The 18,204-nt window shown below is 34.4% G+C and overlaps 1 protein-coding gene across 9 annotated transcripts in view; it reads left to right on the top strand.

Moving 5' to 3' along the window:
• The window catches only part of MAP3K7 (mitogen-activated protein kinase kinase kinase 7), a 48,113-nt gene that overhangs the window by 6,794 nt on the left and 23,115 nt on the right, over positions 1-18,204 (top strand). For 7 of the 9 annotated variants that reach the window (XM_064412690.1, XM_064412689.1, XM_064412688.1 and 4 more), the window contains exons 2-11: positions 4,882-4,992; positions 6,580-6,645; positions 7,550-7,595; positions 8,249-8,387; positions 9,485-9,609; positions 13,143-13,271; positions 15,391-15,521; positions 15,945-16,026; positions 17,190-17,341; positions 17,960-18,119. In XM_064412690.1, the coding sequence (XP_064268760.1) occupies positions 4,882-4,992; positions 6,580-6,645; positions 7,550-7,595; positions 8,249-8,387; positions 9,485-9,609; positions 13,143-13,271; positions 15,391-15,521; positions 15,945-16,026; positions 17,190-17,341; positions 17,960-18,119 (1,141 nt within the window). Of the gene's footprint in view, positions 1-3,216; positions 3,348-4,881; positions 4,993-6,579; positions 6,646-7,549; positions 7,596-8,248; positions 8,388-9,484; positions 9,610-13,142; positions 13,272-14,054; positions 14,219-15,390; positions 15,522-15,944; positions 16,027-17,189; positions 17,342-17,959; positions 18,120-18,204 lie in introns of those variants that run through there. The other 2 variants (XM_064412695.1, XM_064412696.1) reach the window with 2 other exon arrangements.

Here is an 18,204-nt window from a genome sequence, read left to right as displayed (position 1 = left end):
GTTTTGTTGGGTTTCTGTTGTTGGATTTTTGTAACTGCTTGTCTCACTTCCCAAAATCGTAAATGAGGATTTCATGAAGTAGATACTGCAAATTATAAAGTCAGTTCTCTAAAGAATACTACCTCTACTAACCAGGGAGCTATTATATTTTATTGCTGTCTTATATATCCAGCAAGTTTTTTTTTAGAAAGAAAAGCACTAGGTATCCAGCATGCAGAACTACCTTACATGGAAACTTTATGGGTAAAGAGAAAAACTTTGCATTTTTATGGTTTTGAGTTAATAGAAAACTTGTGGAGTTAATGCAAACTTGAAATTAATTCTTCCAAAGTTTTGACATTTGTTAGGGAATTGTGGTACATCTGAATAAATAGAGATGCATTTTTCTTGTTTTACTGGGGGAGGGGAAATTTTTGGTCACATCCCTTAGGACAAAATACATCCTTTAAGCTCTTAACATATCTGCAGTCTCTATTTCCTGCATGATTTCTAGTCTACATAACTTACCAGTCAGTATAGTCTACATACTTACAAGTCAGTATCATGTATCTTTGTTTATGTACAGCATTTGATACTATTTGTACACAGAGACAGAGGTAGTGCTTGTTCCAGGGTTCTTGTATGGTTCATATTCTTTAAATAAGACTCTAAATACATTATCTGGAAAACATGCAAGTGGCACTGTCCTTCACCATGTCACTTTGTCACATGTATGTCACAAAATGTAACTTTTTACTGGTATATATTTTGCAGGTAGAATAATAAATTCTAATACACTTTTACATCTTTGAACCTCTTTAAGTATTACTTCCAGTTTAAAATGGTTTTGTGTCATGTACGAAGTGGTTTTTGACAAACTTAATTCTCTTCTGTGATAAAGGTAGAAGCAGACTTGTTCTTACTCTATTACTAAATGTTTCATCTACCCTATATCTTCCTTTTTTCTCCTAGAAGATATTTAAAGGAACAGAATCTTTTACCAAAAGAATGTGTTTATTTTTAGATCATTTTCCAAATAAACACAGTGCTACGGTTCAACTGCTGTTTATTGATTTGTTGTGTCAATAATTCCATTAACTGTGCTTCATATAATTCTGAATATGTGCTATTGCCCAAACATATGGTGTGGCACCAGCAGCAGGGGACAAGAAGGAATGAGCATGAAGAAATTAAAGTTCAGACAGTGCCTCCCTCCTGTGATATTAAGTTACTTAGTTCCAGCACGAGGTGCTGAAGGAAACTACATAGTGTTTAAACAGTTCTGACAATATCTAAGACTTACTCCCTTAAAGAATAAATTGAAGGGAAGAAAATTATATGTAAATGGACTCCACCACAAGCTGCATTCTGTTGCTTCTAAAGGGGTTTTTGCTATGAGTAAGGTACTTTTTCCAGATTAAGTAGGAAAAACACACTGAGTTTTCACATATGGGAAACTTCAATTTGTATTGGATCCGTCATTGTTTCTGATGGTTGCTCCTTTCATGTGCCATCCAAGAGCCTGAGCTGCTTTAATGGAGGGTCAGCTCTTCTGTTTTCCCTGTATCCTAGGTAAATATTCACTGCATTCATGTCCTCTTCTCAAGTTCAGCCTTCTGCCTAAGCAGGCACCAAGTCACTGATAAATTGTTATGAAACCTTGACTGCATAACCATTTATCAAACTATTTTCACTAATAATAAAATATACATACCTGATGGTCTCACAGCTTTCCATTATGTAATTAGGATTTAGATTGCCTGGTGAACTTTTCCTCTTGGTGCACAACACTGATTTTTTTTTTCTCAGTCATCAGTGGGACTTCTTAAAGTACATCTAATTCTTGGAATTTATTCCACTTTTCAGCTAAAACCCAAATATTGTGATATTCATGGCTCAATGTAAAACACTACATGGGGCAGTATACTTTTTCCTGTGAGTTTCTTCATTCAGTAGAAACATTGTTAAAAAATACAACAGCATTAAAAATAGTGATTTCTTTAGTATATTAATTAAAAGTACACGTACCAGTTCTCAGCAAATAGTCATGAATTTATCTGCAGGGGAACAGAATGCGGTTATATTGACTTATGAGATGAACTTAACCATATGGAATCAAGTGGAAGAGATACATGGGCTTTCTTTTTTTTGTTATACATCTCAAAAATAAAAATATGTAATGTATAAAAAGATACGTAGTATATATTGCATATTTATAATACTAAAAACATATACATAGTACATATAGTGTATTTGTACATATGGACATACACAAGTCTTTTCAGCAGGGAAAGATATGACTAGCCAGAAAAAAAGTAAGCCTGACCCATCACAAACTGTTGTAAGTGATTCAGACGAAGTGGAAAAAAAAGTCAAATTACTTCATTAAATTTTGAGATCCATCTTTTAACTTACATATATGCACTTGTTTTCAAATCACTTTTTGTTCTTGTCACTGGATTAAATGTAACAAAGTTGTAGTTGAAAACTCTGAAAGCATGTGAGAAAATGTATATTAAGAAAAGAAACCTTCTAAAAGGTGTCTCACAGAGGCTTGAACCATAAGGCCAATTGTATCCACCTAGGAGAATTCATTATATTCCCATCTCCTTTTTCCTAAGAAAAGGGAGTGTTCTTCCCACTCACTTGGGTAACCCTGTTTGGATTCCTTCACAGTGTAGGGGAGCAGCAGATGTGGAACTGTATTGCTGCTGCTAATACTCTTCATCCTTCACAAGCTGCTCTGTGGTATCCTCTCATTAACTGTCCTTAGTATTTCCCAGGTGCTTGAATGGTGGATTTTTATGTGATCATTAATCACCATTTCTGCAAAATGCAGGCTTAGAGCACGCACACCGACTGATGAGATTTTCTTTATTCTGTAGGTCTGGTCATGTGCCATACAAGGTGGGTAGGGGCTTTGTAATGGACAGCTTTTGCGGCAGTAGAGGGTGGGGGGCCTGCCAACCCTTAGAAAATGAGCAGTTTTATTCAAAACATGGTCTGAGAGAAAAGGAAATAACAAGGAAGACTGTTAGGGACTTTTTTGTCTTCCAGTGACTCATTGTTTCCAATTTGTTTATATGTACTATTTTTGTAGGCTGCTCATCTATCATTCATGGCTTGGTGTTTCCAACCTCACGTGTGGAATGCAAGAAAATAGAGTGTGTTACATCAGGATGAGATGTAACAAGGCAACACAAGGCACTTTGGCTGGGGGATGAGGTTGCAATCAACAGGTTCTGTTCTTTAATGGAGCAGAATTGGGCATGTTCTGTGCATGTCTTACTGCAGACTCAGTCTGTGAACCACTGTTGTGGAAAGTAAACATGAGATAGCAGGAGCTCCTGGAAGGCTAAGTGCATGCTGTAATGTAAAAGAGAAAAATATTTCTTACATAATAAGGAAACCAGAAGAAGAAAGTGCCATTGATCACCATGGCTGTCAGGGGCAGCTGTCTCTTACATCCGCATGAAACTTCTAAGAAATACTAAGCATAATTTCCCTTTTTTGATCTTCCTTAATGCAAGATCTTGATGGGATTTTTTTAATTTATATTTTTCATCTCTTCAAATTGAGGCCTTGATTGCAGACTTTCTCACATCCATCATGGCAGTTTAGCAGATCTTGAGTTATGCATCTATAGCCCTTTCCATCCCATTCGCAGGGGAAATCTGTTTCACTATTTATTTATTTGGAAAGCACATAGTAAGAACCTAAGCTAAGGATTACCTAAATGGTAGTCAGCCCCTTGTTTCTCCACCTCTCTCCTACTTCTCATCTTGCCTGCCTTGCATTTTTTGGATTTGGAGGAGCTCCTTTTCCTTCTGTGCCTGTGTGTGCCTTAGGTTTCCTCCTCCTCCTCATTTTCTTTTGAGCATATGAGTAACAACACACTTGTCTGTGCTTTCCTGTAGTGGCTGCAGTCACTGTTTTGGCAACACCTTCATCTCAGTTTTACATCTCACATACATGTTTTGTCATTATTCCTGTATGTTGCCATTTTTCCTCTGAAGAACAATTAAAAGAAGTGGATTTTCAATTAAACATCATGTATAATTCACCAGTTGCTGCAAGTGACCTTTTTTTCTATCCTGCTTTCATTCCTATGCTTGGTTTCAAAGAGCTGCTCTAAATAATGGTGGTGTTAGAGCTTCTTCACAGAAAAGGTTAAGGATTACTTGAACAATATAGTATGCAGAAGCAGCTACTGCTACTTTTGCAAAGTTACAATGAAGAGTTATGACTCTTGTCTGGGGTTGTTTTTTTCCATAGTTTTAGGCAATGTTAATTCCAAATAAGCTAGAAAGCAAACTTCAACAGAAATAGGGAAAACATTCGTAGATGCTTTTTTCGAGGACTTGCAGGATAATTTACTCCTATCACATTCTTGAGTCAGCTGTAAGAAAATGAACTGATAACTTTGAGCACACGGAACATCTCATCCCGATTTTATCATGGTCCTATGCAGTTGTGTATGCATTTAAATTTCAGAAGTCTTAATTCCTGTTTTTTAGCAAGAATAAACAAATACAGCAGATAGATGTAATTTCAGGGGTGAAACCTAAAAATAAAACGAAAAATTGGTCTTATTCCTATAATTTTCTTCTGAGCAAATCTTGTTCTAAATAATTGAGATGATACTTTTCTGAGATACTGTCACTGCACATTAGTAATAATATTTTTTTGTATGTGTTTTCCCATTCTTGTCTTAATGATCTCTTGAGCAAGCTTAGCTAAGACCAGTTATGCTTTGGTGGCATAGTATTCAATTCCTATTGCAAAACTCGAGCCTGTGTATCTTCAGTTTTCTAAATTAAATTTCTTTTCTGTTTGTGAAGTTCTGCACATTGAATGAAACTGTTTCAGATTTTAACTCCAGTGTTTTATATTTTGTTCTAGGTTGTTGGAAGAGGAGCCTTTGGTGTGGTCTGCAAGGCAAAATGGCGAGCTAAAGATGTAGCCATTAAACAGATAGAAAGTGAATCTGAAAGAAAAGCCTTCATTGTAGAGGTACAGTACTTTTGACAGAAAATATGGAGTTTGGTGGAGCTTGTTTCCTGAAATTCATGGGTGCACTCACTGTACTAAAAGCTATGTCTTCATCACAAGATAAATGCTGCCTGCGGTACCCAGTTCAGGCCTGGACCCTTGTCTTGCAGAACAGGAGACCTGTCAAAGCACACTGCAGCTCCTTTAGTTTGCTTCTCATAAAAGCTGAAAAGCAAGTGGGAGAGACAAGGGCACACAAGTAGGGAAATAGCAGTTCTTAGATTCTGTCCCAGTGTGAAGTCAGGGTGCAGCTGGAATACCCACCAAAGCCTTGAAGCAGATTAACACTTCCAGGGGCCACAGCATAGGTTCTCCAGTACAATCAGGTTGATATTTGAAACTGCTTCTGAGTTTTTTCAGCAGTTCTAATAATTTGATTAATTTTTTTTCTTCTATGCAAGTACATTGCTACCTTGAAGGCAATCACTGTTTTCATTCAATGTCTGCTTATTTAAAAATGTCTTGAGTAGTTCAGATATATTGATAAACTTCCCAAGATACATAATATTTTCTAGAATCAAAAGCTAAATTTAAATTACATATATTGTGATATGTTACTTAGTATTTATTCAGTTATAGCTTAGAATGTTCAGGATACACAAAATATGTTAAAAATAAAACTCTTAAATGTAGAACTAACTCTAATAAAATGTGACACACTAAAGGGCTGAAAAAAACCTTTCTGTAAATATTTATATGTTGTTCATTGTGATGGAAAGTTTTTAAGGTTATTAATCTGAGTCTAGTTTAACACTGAGTAAATCTAATCAGTCTCCTGGGATTTTTGTGTTCGAAAGAGATCTGAGTGGATAATCCCAGAAATGCTTCAGTAATTACTGCTATTTGGGAAACCCTGCTCGGTGTAAGCATCAGTTCAAATACTTCATTCTGATTTTTTAGATCTTCTGAAGTGTATAGAAAAAATAGCATTTGTTCCGAAGACAGCACAAAGTACTTCAGCAGTCTGTGTACAGGGAACAAAATTCCTTTTTGCTTGCTTCTACTGTGTACTAGTAAAAAAAATCCCAATGCAAAATGATGCAATTGTCAGTACAAATAGTAATATGTTCTTGGAACTATGTCATTCTAATATTAAATTATTTTGGGGTTGTGGGCTTGGGGACTTTAGAACTTTTGTCCTTTGTATTGTCAAAACAGACAGAATGATTCTGATTCTTTTAATTTAATCAGACAATTTTTATGTAATCCCAAAATTGAAGGGTTGAGGAAGAGCACCAAATCTATAGAAATCATAGTTGCACAGTGCTTCTGTCTTGAGTGACTTTACTATAGCCTGACAAAAATACTTTCTTTAAAGATAATTTCATCAAACTTTCTTCTAAAATACATGTCCAGTTTGACACAAACCTGATTACATAAATTAAAATGCAAAGAGTGACATGAATCTTGTAATTCGTAAAATCACCATCTGGAGTTATGCAGACATAGAAGACTGTACTTGCTGTTGTGGTGTATTATTTATAAGTATGAAAATAATGCATTAGCCTTTTTTCCCTGTGGTTTGAAACTGTGTGATTTGTATTGCAGCTTCGACAACTGTCACGGGTAAACCATCCCAATATTGTCAAGTTGTATGGAGCCTGCTTAAACCCAGTAAGTTATAGCTTATGTCAGTATGACAAAAGGTAACTAGCTTAACATATGCAAGCATCAATGCACAGAACATGTATTTTATATTAAAAATGTATATTTTATATCTTTTTTATGTTTTAACCATAATAAGGAAATATACAGATATGTAGGTTGGTTGATATTTTCAGGTATTTGTTTTTCCTTTCTACTGCTATAAAAAGTTAATTCTTTCAAGAACACTCCAAATCTGTTTCTCAATGCCAGTTATACTTCAGTTTGTCAAAATGGCATCTAGTGTATTACATAATGTAATTACATTCATATCTACAGTCCTGTTAATTGCAAATCAGTACAAAAAGAAATGCAGTGTCATGACATGATTGTGTCTTGTAAATCAGTTCCTATTTTCATACATGTAATTTTCAGGATTTGCTTGCTTTCTGCCACAGCTGCAAACAGCCTCACAAATTCTCTAAGCAGAAAAGAGGATACTGTGACAGGACAGATGTATCCTTAGCTAATTCTTGTATGGACTGTCTAATTGTTTAAAATAATGCTGCACCCCTTTTCTTTCTTTGTATTAGAGAAATTCTTCTGATATAGTATTTAACAAAAATTTTTATGTAAGCCACTAAAGAAATTAAGTAAAGGACAATGAATTGCAGTTGGAAGACAGTATTTGCTTTTTAAGTCTGAGGAGGAGGGAGGTCATTCTTTTATTTTCTAACTTCCCGTGAGAACTAGGTATAAAACTGATTTTTCTTACGTGTAAATACATACACTTCAAACTGATGATGTATTTTTCATTAGCTTAGGTATGGAGGCTTTGCTGTTGCTCTCAAAGAACTTCCCTTTCAGTTTACAAAAGCTGTTTTCTGTCTCTGCATTGAAAATATGCCTGTTTTTTGTCCCCTTCCCCCCAAAGGTGTGTCTTGTTATGGAGTATGCTGAAGGAGGTTCTCTATACAATGGTGAGTATCATTTCAACTTCCTGGAGTTAAAGTGCTAGTATTAGGGCAAACATGTAAACTACAAGTTGTTTCATAAATATGTCTCCATTTTTGGAGCTATTCAGAAGCCACTTGAATACAGTCCAGGGCAAACGGCTGGAGGTGACCTGCTTGACCTGCTTGGTGGATTTGCAGAAGTCTCTTCCAACTATTATGTGGTTCTTTGAAATTCTTAAAAAATTTTAAGGAGAAGGGAGTGTGCCTTTTAAAACCTCTTTTCAGTTCACTGGTTTGTTCTTGATAGCAGTTTCTTGTATTTTATATGAGTAATGTAAGGTTTTCCAGTGAAACATCTGAAAACATTCTTCCTTAATTTGTAAATTCCCTGGGCACTTGTTTAGTACAGACTTTACCAGGGATAGCTGAGAACAAGCAACACTTTTCATATTGAATTTTAACATAAATGATTATGGAAAATGTACTTTAAAAAATGGGAAATATTTTGACATATCTGTTATTTTAACAGTCTGCAGAAAGGTATTTTTAGTTGCAGTAATGAGGTGTTGGTGATTACTTAGTTTCCATAGAGCTTTCTGACTGGTATTTTGTTAACTCCGTTGTATCTGTTGTAATATGCAATAAAGTTCTTTTTAGTTTGTGCCTTTGTTTTGCAGTGCTGCATGGTGCTGAACCTCTGCCTCATTATACTGCTGCACATGCCATGAGTTGGTGTTTACAGTGCTCCCAAGGAGTGGCATATCTCCACAGTATGAAACCAAAGGCTCTAATTCACAGAGACCTGAAACCACCAAAGTAGGTTTAGAGTTCATTTTTCATATTTTATTACAAATGGTATTTAAGATCATTTACAATAATTTTATTGCATTTAAAATAAATACCTTTAATTGGTACTAACTTTTAGATGTACTCTATTCCAAATAAAAGCTGTGCATTTGAAACTTCAGTTACAAAATGATGGTTTATGATACAGAAAATTAACTGTATTCAGTTAATTTCTGTTCAGCTAGAAAAATACCCTGCTCGTGCCCTGCATCATGGAGAAGGATTTTATTAGGAATAGGGCTTGTAATCATAGGCATTTAAAATCTTCCAGTTTTGGAATGGTTGTGTTCAATAAGAGAACATTGTAGGGGGGTTGATTGGTTCTAATGTCATATTTAATCTGTTGCATTAGAGCTCTTTAGCCACATGGCCATCCTCCTATATCCTCTCCTTCTGCCTGTTCCACTACCCCTGCCAGAAGCTCCCATCACTTTCCGCCAAAACAAAATCTAATCATTTCCTACCAGTCAGTTTGTTATCCAGCTCATTTTACAGCTTCAGATCTGGCTCCACAGATTAGATAGAAACAGATATTTGAGGATCAGCAGAATCATCCCTTTTTGGTGGTAATCTGCAGTTATTACCAGGTAAAATTACCTGAACATAACATGAATCCACAATTTAAATCTTTAGTACTTTCTTGTATTCCCCGGTTTTGATTTAGAGTTCACATGTAACTTCAAGGGCTTCCATTTATTAAATACATTTACTGACGTTGGTGGGAGTCTTGATTGTTTTTCTTTTGATAAAATTATCACAGCACTTGCTGGTTTTCAGCCCCTGCCATCTGAAAGTCTACTTTTGTCAGTATATGCTTAGTGGTTTACTATAGCTAAAGATATTTATTTAAGATCTAGCATGTAGAAATTAATAAATTACATCATATATTGGGTTACTTTAAAATATGTAATATGTTCACATTAGACACAAATTACCTTCTGTATTTCCTAGATTATAAAACAAAGCCCTGAAATACAAAGCCTAAGATACTCACCTATATTAGAATGATAGTTGTTGGGATTAAAAAAAAAAAAAGAGTGGTTTAACTCCTTTTTTTTCTTTGACAGTTTGCTCTTGGTAGCTGGGGGGACAGTTCTAAAAATCTGTGACTTTGGTACAGCCTGTGATATTCAAACACACATGACCAACAACAAAGGAAGTGCTGCTTGGATGGCACCTGAAGTTTTTGAAGGTAATAAAAATTAAGTGTTAATATTACATTTTTTTATAGGGATGCAACTGTGAATTAATGTAGTGTAAGAATAAGAGCATCATGTAGTCTTCAAAATAAAGTTTACTAAAGTTGCGGTAACAACTGAAAGAGTTTTGGCAGAAGTCTAACATTTTTTTTTAAATCTCTATTGTCAAATAATTGTGCAGAGGTTTGAAGCACAGCACTGAATTAATTCTCTCATGTTATTATTAGATATTTAATTACGTGAAGATGTCGAACCTTTATTTGTCATTGCTGAGATTTACATAAGGAGTACCTTTAGACAGCTGCATTTCCTTATTTTGTAAGTCAGTAAAATACAGCCAGAGGGCTCTTTCCCCACAGTTTTGCTGTTTCTAAGATTCTTAAATAATTTCAAACTCTTCTGTCATTTAAATACACTGTCACTACTTTCACTCCCTACTCTGATTAGCTTTTAACTTTAGAATTTCCCTGTTAGAGATTCTAAATTGAACATAATTGCTTTCTTTTTTCATCCCCCACTTTCTTGTAACTCCCATCTTCATCTGCTTTTTGTGTAATCTAGAGATTTGATGTACTTCCTCTTTCCTACATAGTGAGGAACTTTTTAATATCAGTTAATTTGGTTAAGTAGAAAAACAAGCTATTTCTTGGAGTGTAATTGGGGAAGACTGATGATACTTGATAATTAGATACCTATAATTGCTGCATGATTATCAAAGAAATAAACATGTAGATATTAAATTGCAGATTAAACACCTTTTAATCTGTCTGTACCTTAATTATCAATGCAATTTAGCAATGGTCTGGAAAAGTCACCCTCCTGCTTTAGGAAGCAGGTGTCCTTGATTTGATATATTTGGCAAGTGCCTATGTGCAGCAGTGATTTCCCAGATTCTGGATCCAGGTGGCCTCTTTTCTTTTTACTATCCTTATTCCAGAGAATGTCCATATACAGTTTTAGGATCCACCCAAACATCACCTTTGGAACTTTTGTTCTGAAGGTACCATTTTCTTCCACATATTGTGGAAGTACCCACTGAAGGATTATTTGTTTCACTCTGATTCCTGAAAATTTTCTATTATGTCATTTTATATTCAGGCACTTCCTCTATTTTTTTAGCCAAGACTGCTTCTTTTCTTAACACGTGCTATTAAATTAAATTGTACAAATAAGAGATTTTTTTCTTTTAGAAATGAGCAAGTGAACAATCAGTGTTAAAGACAGATTTTTTTTTTTTGTGAAAAATCTTAATATAAAATGGATATAAATAAGTGTATTGTAGTAGGGATTATCAGTTCATATCCTAGTTCCTCTAGTATATGAATCCAGCAAGGTAGAAAGAAACCGTGTATTGCAGTTATTGTTGGGCAGCACAAGAAGCCTTCAGTGTACAGTTGTTTTTATGTGCTTTTAACTTAAAGCATTTACTGATAAATAGACAAATCATTACAAAAACACAAGTACCAAAGAGAGGAAAGAATCTAGTATGATGCATCTTCTACAATGCAGCATATCAAATTACTCTTGAAAAAGTCATTAAACTACTAAAAATAACCACTATAAATGTCAAAATTGCTAAAAATTTCTTTGCTTCTGTTACTGAATCGGAATTCAACAATGAAATAAAGGCTAATATTAATTTGGTGCTGTTCTAGTACTAAGGTTTCTTGGTGAGAACAATAAAGGCATGAAAAGCATCTGTTGCAAAACGTGGTGTTTAGTGAACTAGTTATTGTAATATTAGGAATTTTTCCCCCATTTTAAACCTAACCCCCTTCCTTTGTACAGATCAAATAATAGAAACTAAAATAACATTATATAGATCAGGATGAAGTAAAAGAGACCAATTCCAATATAAGAACTCCCATTTGAAGAAACTATTAAAGAAAAATAAATTGCTTTGGGATAATAAGGAAATAATACAGAATACTTTTTCACTTCTTTTGGACTCTCACTTTTCAGAATTAGTCCAAGACTTCTCAGCAATAAAGTAGAATTCCATTGCTCAAATAGGGGAATGGTACCATTTAGTCTTATAGGCTGTGTGTTCCAGAAGTTCTGTGACTGCATAGATGAGACTGTTTTGCTTTCCTTAGTGATCTGCCTTCGTTTACATGACTTTTTTTCCCCAGCATCTTTGAAAATAAGCTGATTGATAAAGCTGACTTTTTCTTCTTCGTACCTTTTGAACTCATTAGCCACATTCAGCTACTTTGATGCAGGTGTAAAGAGTTTTTGAGATCCACATTCTCAGAGAGTTTTGTAAAATCCAAATTAGTGCCGTCACTTAAAGAGGGTTCATGCTGCAGCCTGTTTCTTGTGTTTGCCTTGCAAACTGGCTGGACTGGAAGAACTGACCAGAGAACAGGCTGTCTGCCTTGCAGTTTGTCAGAGGTATGGGGGCAGAGGAAGTTGGCTCATAGATAATGGATGGAGCCTGTTGCAACTATTGCTACATGGTGGGTATTCACCTGGAACTAGACTTCTTTAATTCCGCTGTTACTGAAATGATTTATCTAAATAATGTCTGATTAAGTATAAACAAAAAAAAATCTCTTGACCACTATATGCCAATTTTAATCCTTGTTTGAAGATAGGTGAGCAAATCTCCTATAATTCATATTTGCACATTTATTCTCATGTCATTAACCATTCACATTTCTTGTTAGCATTTACACGAGTTATGGTTACAAAGCATACATTCTTTCTTTGTAGCCTCTGAATATTTTTATTTATTATTCTATATCTCCAACCTGTCTTCAGCACTTTAGGAGTCTTAGAAATACTGAACTTATGGTCCAAGAATTTTAATTAAGTAATGACACTACAAAAATAATAAGAATAATAAGCAAGGAGGAAATAAGATGGTGAAGAATTGAGGACTCTCCTGTTTTGTTCATGTGATAACTTAGTAGTTTTTCTGAAGACCTGTAATTAATTACGAGTAATGGATATAACAGGTGTTATTGGCTGGCATATTGTGATAAGATTGGAAGAAATGAATTGAAGAATATTTAGAGGAAGCAAACATAATCAATTGAATCCTGAATGCAAGAGATTTTTAAAACCTAATAAATTGCAGTTTCTATTATATAAGAAAAGTGATGCATTTTATCTTTTCGAGATGACTCCAAATGAAAAGGATTGATTCCCAGAGAGGGGCATTCTTAACAGTCATACTGTCAAGTGATTTCAGGCTTAAGTTAAAATGAATCAGCCAGCTTTAGAAAACTGGTTTTTCTCAGCAAAATAAATGTGAATTGAAAGTAAGTATGTAAAGCTATTTATTTATTGGAGCAAGCTGCACAGGAGAGTGGTGGAGTCACCATCCCTGGAAGCATTGAAGAAGTGATTCAGCATGACACTTAGTGCCGTGGTTGAGTCGACATTATGTTGTTTAGGGAAAGGTTGGATTCAGTGATCTTGGAGCTCTTTTGCAACCTGATTCTATGATCTGCTCAAATCCTATTTCTTTTTGACGTGTTACATAGAAAAGAGTCAAATTATATTGATGGCTTTCTTCCAGGTAGCAATTACAGTGAAAAATGTGACGTTTTCAGTTGGGGTATTATTCTCTGGGAGGTAATCACCCGTAGGAAACCTTTTGATGAGATTGGTGGTCCAGCTTTCCGAATAATGTGGGCTGTTCACAATGGTGAGTTGAAAATACTTTATTGCATTTGAAGTTGTGTATATGACCTATAAATTTGCTAAAAACTCTTAACTGTACAGCTTTAAATTGCTAGTGTTTCCATTTTGTGCTTCATTGAATATGCATTTTTGTCATGAAGACTAAACAGTTAGACACTGCCAGTTTGTGTCAGTGTGGGTTTTGATTTACTTGGCTGCTACAGCATTTACTACCTGTAACTGCTGCATGAACAAAGAAGGATAGAGTAATGTCATCATTATTACAACACTCCACTTTAAAAGTGGTCTGAGAAAAACCTCTTACCTGAATGATGGTTTTATTAGCTACCTTGTCTTTCTTTTACCTTTTTTTTTTAATTGGACATCTAGAAGAAATGTGTAACTATAAGTAACTTAAGCTATGTTTAGAAATCTTAGAAACTATGAAACCTCCTCCAGGACCATTAGGTGTTAAAAATGTTACTTTTGTTTTTCGTCTGTTGTGTTTTGGGGTTTGGTTATTTTTTTATTCTACTGTTTGAATGGTTTTACCTTTATGCCTAGGTACCCGCACTCATGGAGCAGCACTCTACTCTGCTAGGTGCTATGCAGAACAGATTTTCAGGAGCTTAGACTATGAAAGGACACAGTGGTGTTGTTCAAATGCACTGCTTTCTTTAAAGCAGTAGTGTAACATTGGTCAGTGTAGCAGAGTAGGCTGTAGTATCTTCATGCTTGAGGTGTAACTTTTTTATTGCTGTGTTTTTAGGTACCATGAGAAAACAGTTTTTTGAGTAGTAAAGTAATGATAGTGAAGTAGTTCAGTGAATGTCTGCAAAGAGTTTCTGCAATTTGTGAGAGACATCAAGGCAAGCACAAACTTTTTGGAAGAAAAAAATTAACAAACAAGCAATGAAGGCTGGTACTCTGCCCAAGTGTCATTGCTTCAGTAGTAAATTATAGAAGCATAAGGTGAGCACAGGCATATCCTATTCAAAGAAGAGAATGGGGCAGACAGAAATAGAATCAATTAATATTATAGTCTTAATAATACATACAGAGAGATGTTTGCAAATTCCATTTTTGAATGAAGAATGAGATTCTGCGGTTTTTCAAGCACACTGGACGTTGAGATTAGGAGTGATATATGCCTTGCATAAAAGCATTTACTGTAAAACTGAGTGTAAATCTAGTACTAAATTAGGAAGTCTCAGTAAGGTGTGTATACTTTAAAATTCACTATCTGTACCTACTTTTGCTTTAAAATTTTATCTTCTTCATCTTTTTCCAGTTTCTTTTTCCTTTTTCTTAAGAACAAAGTGTTAGTGCACTTCATCTCACTTAAAACTATTGTAGCATTCTTACTTCATGTATTACTTGTTCTGTTTAATATATTCTTAAATACTACTGCTTTCTTTGCAAACCATCACTGTGTCTCATATATCCAGCACAACTGGTTGTCCATTAATTGCTCTCATTGAAATTGTAATAAGAGGAGGAACTTGAAGCCAAAACAAGCTGAATAGTTATACAATAGTTGAAATTAAATGTTATTCAAATTAGTATAGACCATGAAAAAGTCACACAAAATTGGTAGTTCCAGGGCCTGATAATTTTTCAGGGTGTTCTTAGGAGCAAAATCAGTTTTCAAAAATACTTTAAGTCTTTTGGGTTTTTCTGTTTGTTTCTTTGTTTGTTTTGTTTTGTTTTGTTCGTGTTTTTTGTTTTGTTTTTTTGTTTGCTTGGGGGACTTTTTGTTTTGACTTTTTTTTTCTTGTGAATACAGCATTAGGAAACAAAGACTGTTATTACTTGCTTCCTAGTTTGGCCTAGAACTTTATTCTTCAGAAAGAAGTAACATTTAATTAGCCTTTGTAATATGCTGTATTTGGTCATACAGTGAATGTATTCAAACCTGTACTAAAGGAAAAGTTTATTTTTTTTCTGCTGCTGTTGTGTAGTGCAAAGGAACTTTTCTTGTCAGTTTTTGTTTGTAAGACAGAAAATTAAGTACATGCCAGTTAACCCAGATTACAATTAATTCTGCGTTTTTCTTTATTTATTTAGCATAATACTGGAGAGAGATCAGACACTTTCAGCTGTTTTAGAGTCAGTTTAAAGGTGTTTTCTAATTTCAATTGCAGGTACTCGGCCACCACTGATCAAAAATTTACCTAAACCAATTGAAAGTTTAATGACCCGTTGTTGGTCCAAGGATCCCTCACAACGGCCATCCATGGAGGAAATTGTTAAAATAATGACACACTTGATGCGGGTATAAAAATTTATTTAAGTATTTTAATAATTTCTTAAACTATTAAACTGGAAAATTAATGTACAAAATATATGCCTTTCATCCCACTCCAAAGGTGGGGTTTATGTGTTTTCTTTTGCCTCTCTCTTTTTGATAAAAATTATCAAATTATTGAAGGAAAATAATTTGTCATATATATATATATACATATATTCCCTCTTTGAAGGGGTGTAATAACTCATTATAGATTTGAGAAAATAAACAAAGTCATAGGTGTATCTAATGTATTACATTATTAAAAATAATTCCATTCATTTATCTTCTAAATAAATTATTATAAATGTAATATATAATTTACACTTATGAATTATTAGGTACTACTTAATAATAATTTTGAAACAATTGTAATTACTTTTTTATTAAGTAATTACTGTTTTTTCACAGTACTTTCCAGGAGCTGATGAACCTCTGCAGTATCCTTGCCAGTATTCAGATGAAGGCCAAAGCAACTCTGCCACTAGCACAGGTACATTTGTATAAGTTAGAGAAAAAGAACAGCAACATGAAATGATGCAGATAGATTATAAAGCGCATTCTTAGATTGATTCTGAACTCAAAATGGAAAATACTTCCAAAATCTTAAGCATCAGCAGACCCCATTTATTTTGTTAATGCCTCATACCACATCATATTTAGTGTTCTCAGTCAAATGGTTTTGCTGAAGTGTACTGGTAATGAAGAAAAAGTTTATAGTAAAAGCTGTCTCCAAATGCCCAAGTTTAATGTCTCCATTTTATCCCCATTGATATTGCTAGCAATTGACACTCTTCTACTCATAAGTAATGTTTATGACTTATCAATTTAAAATGTTTCACTATTCTTGAAAGCTGTACCTGGTTTAAGTTGCAATCTCCACAATTTAAACTTGCATTTGTTTTATGATAAGTTGCAGTAAATACAGTAATTTAAAATAAGTGCAAGAAAAATCACTAGAAATTTCTGTAGATGGAACAAAATGTGGGCTAGACTTTCAGATAGTTTTGCCCTCAAAGAAATCCTTTTAATAATAACAAAAAAAAAATTTCCTCATTGTTTAGAGTACATTTTTTTCCACTTAAGTAGTTTTTGATTTTACATGTCTTCAGCTTCCTCTGCTTGGTTGAATTATTTTCTATCACCAAAGAAATTGCTGCTATTTTGGATAAAGCTTCACTGACTACTTTGCAGCTTATTCATCTTTATATTAAAAAAAATCTTTGCAGCTTTAGCATTTCACTGACTTTACTAGTTTTTCTCCACCTCTCAGCACATGATTTTAAGTGAATTTATCACAGCAAACTGTAAATAGATATTGGCTGATATTTTTCAGCTATTTGTGCTGCTCTGTGATTAATGATGGTCTTTGTCATTAATTGTTGTGTTGCTAATGTAACACCTACCCTAAAAATTTCAGAGAGAGGTAAAGATTGACTTCAGAATATTATCATAGTATTTAGATTTTTTTTTTCACTCCTCTTGGTTCTTATACTGATTGATCTGTAGCAGTCTTGCTACTTGTCTTTCATTAAAAGTTTTCAAGAGTGTTGCTTTAAAGGCAAGTAAGACATCTGAGAGCTTTGTTGTCAAGAGATGCACTTCAGTATTTTTAGTGGATATTTTCAAATGTTTTTCCTTGTTACTGGTTTCTAGGTTCATTCATGGACATCACTTCTACAAACACAAGTAACAAGAGTGATGCTAACATGGAGCCAAGTGACTTCCAAGGAGCTTCTACCAATGACACTATTAAACGTTTAGAATCAAAATTGGCACAGCAAATCAAAAATACAGCCAAGCAGCCGGTAAGCCAACGGGTGCAATTTTGAAACATAGTAACAAAATGGACATGGGTAGACATAAGTGTTGTGTCTGCTCTGAAACATCTGTCCTCATTCAAAATAGTGCAAAATTGGATGCAGTTAGTAATAGGAGAAGAATATAGAAGAAAAGGGACAGAAAAATGTTGTGTGATGCCAAAAAGGTAAACTAGAAGGCTCTAATTTTAATCTAATAAATCCCTTTAAATACATCTCCAATGTATTTAAAGGGATTTATTAGATTTAAAAAAGTATGTTTGAAAATTGCTGCCTTAATTTATAACCAAAATATTAGTATGACATGAAGGGATTAAGCATTTTAGGTGAATTTTGAAGCAGAATTCTAGTAGAATGCAAAAATGCTAAGATTCTCTTATGACAATATTGGCCTAGTTCTGCTGATTTTTTATTGGTGTGAAGTTAGATTGATTATTTTCAAAGCTGCAGATATTTCATTTGTATATACCAACAATAGCTAAACTATTGCCATTTATTGTGTTATGAATTTTAAATCTTGAAAATGCATATTGTAGAGGAATACTGGTGTGTAATATGGAGGAGCTTGTGCAGAATTTTCTTTTCACAAATGTGACTGTTAAACAGGGTGACCCTGGCCGCTTGAGTTTGCCCCCATCTCGTGGGAGCAGTGTTGAGAGCTTGTCAGATGTTCGCGCACGACCGCCGTCAGCCCTTGTTTCCGGAGAAGCCAAAAGGATGAGCGCTGACATGTCTGAAATAGAAGCAAGAATAGCTTCCATCACAGGTAAAATTTAATGATGTTTGGGGAGTAGACTAAAGAACGGGAAAGAAATAAAGGAGGAAGGAAAATGTAAAACATGCACAGTCTT

This window comes from Passer domesticus, chromosome 3, assembly GCF_036417665.1.
Source record: "Passer domesticus isolate bPasDom1 chromosome 3, bPasDom1.hap1, whole genome shotgun sequence".
NCBI lineage: Eukaryota > Metazoa > Chordata > Aves > Passeriformes > Passeridae > Passer > Passer domesticus.
This window is presented reverse-complemented; position numbering and strand designations above follow the sequence as displayed.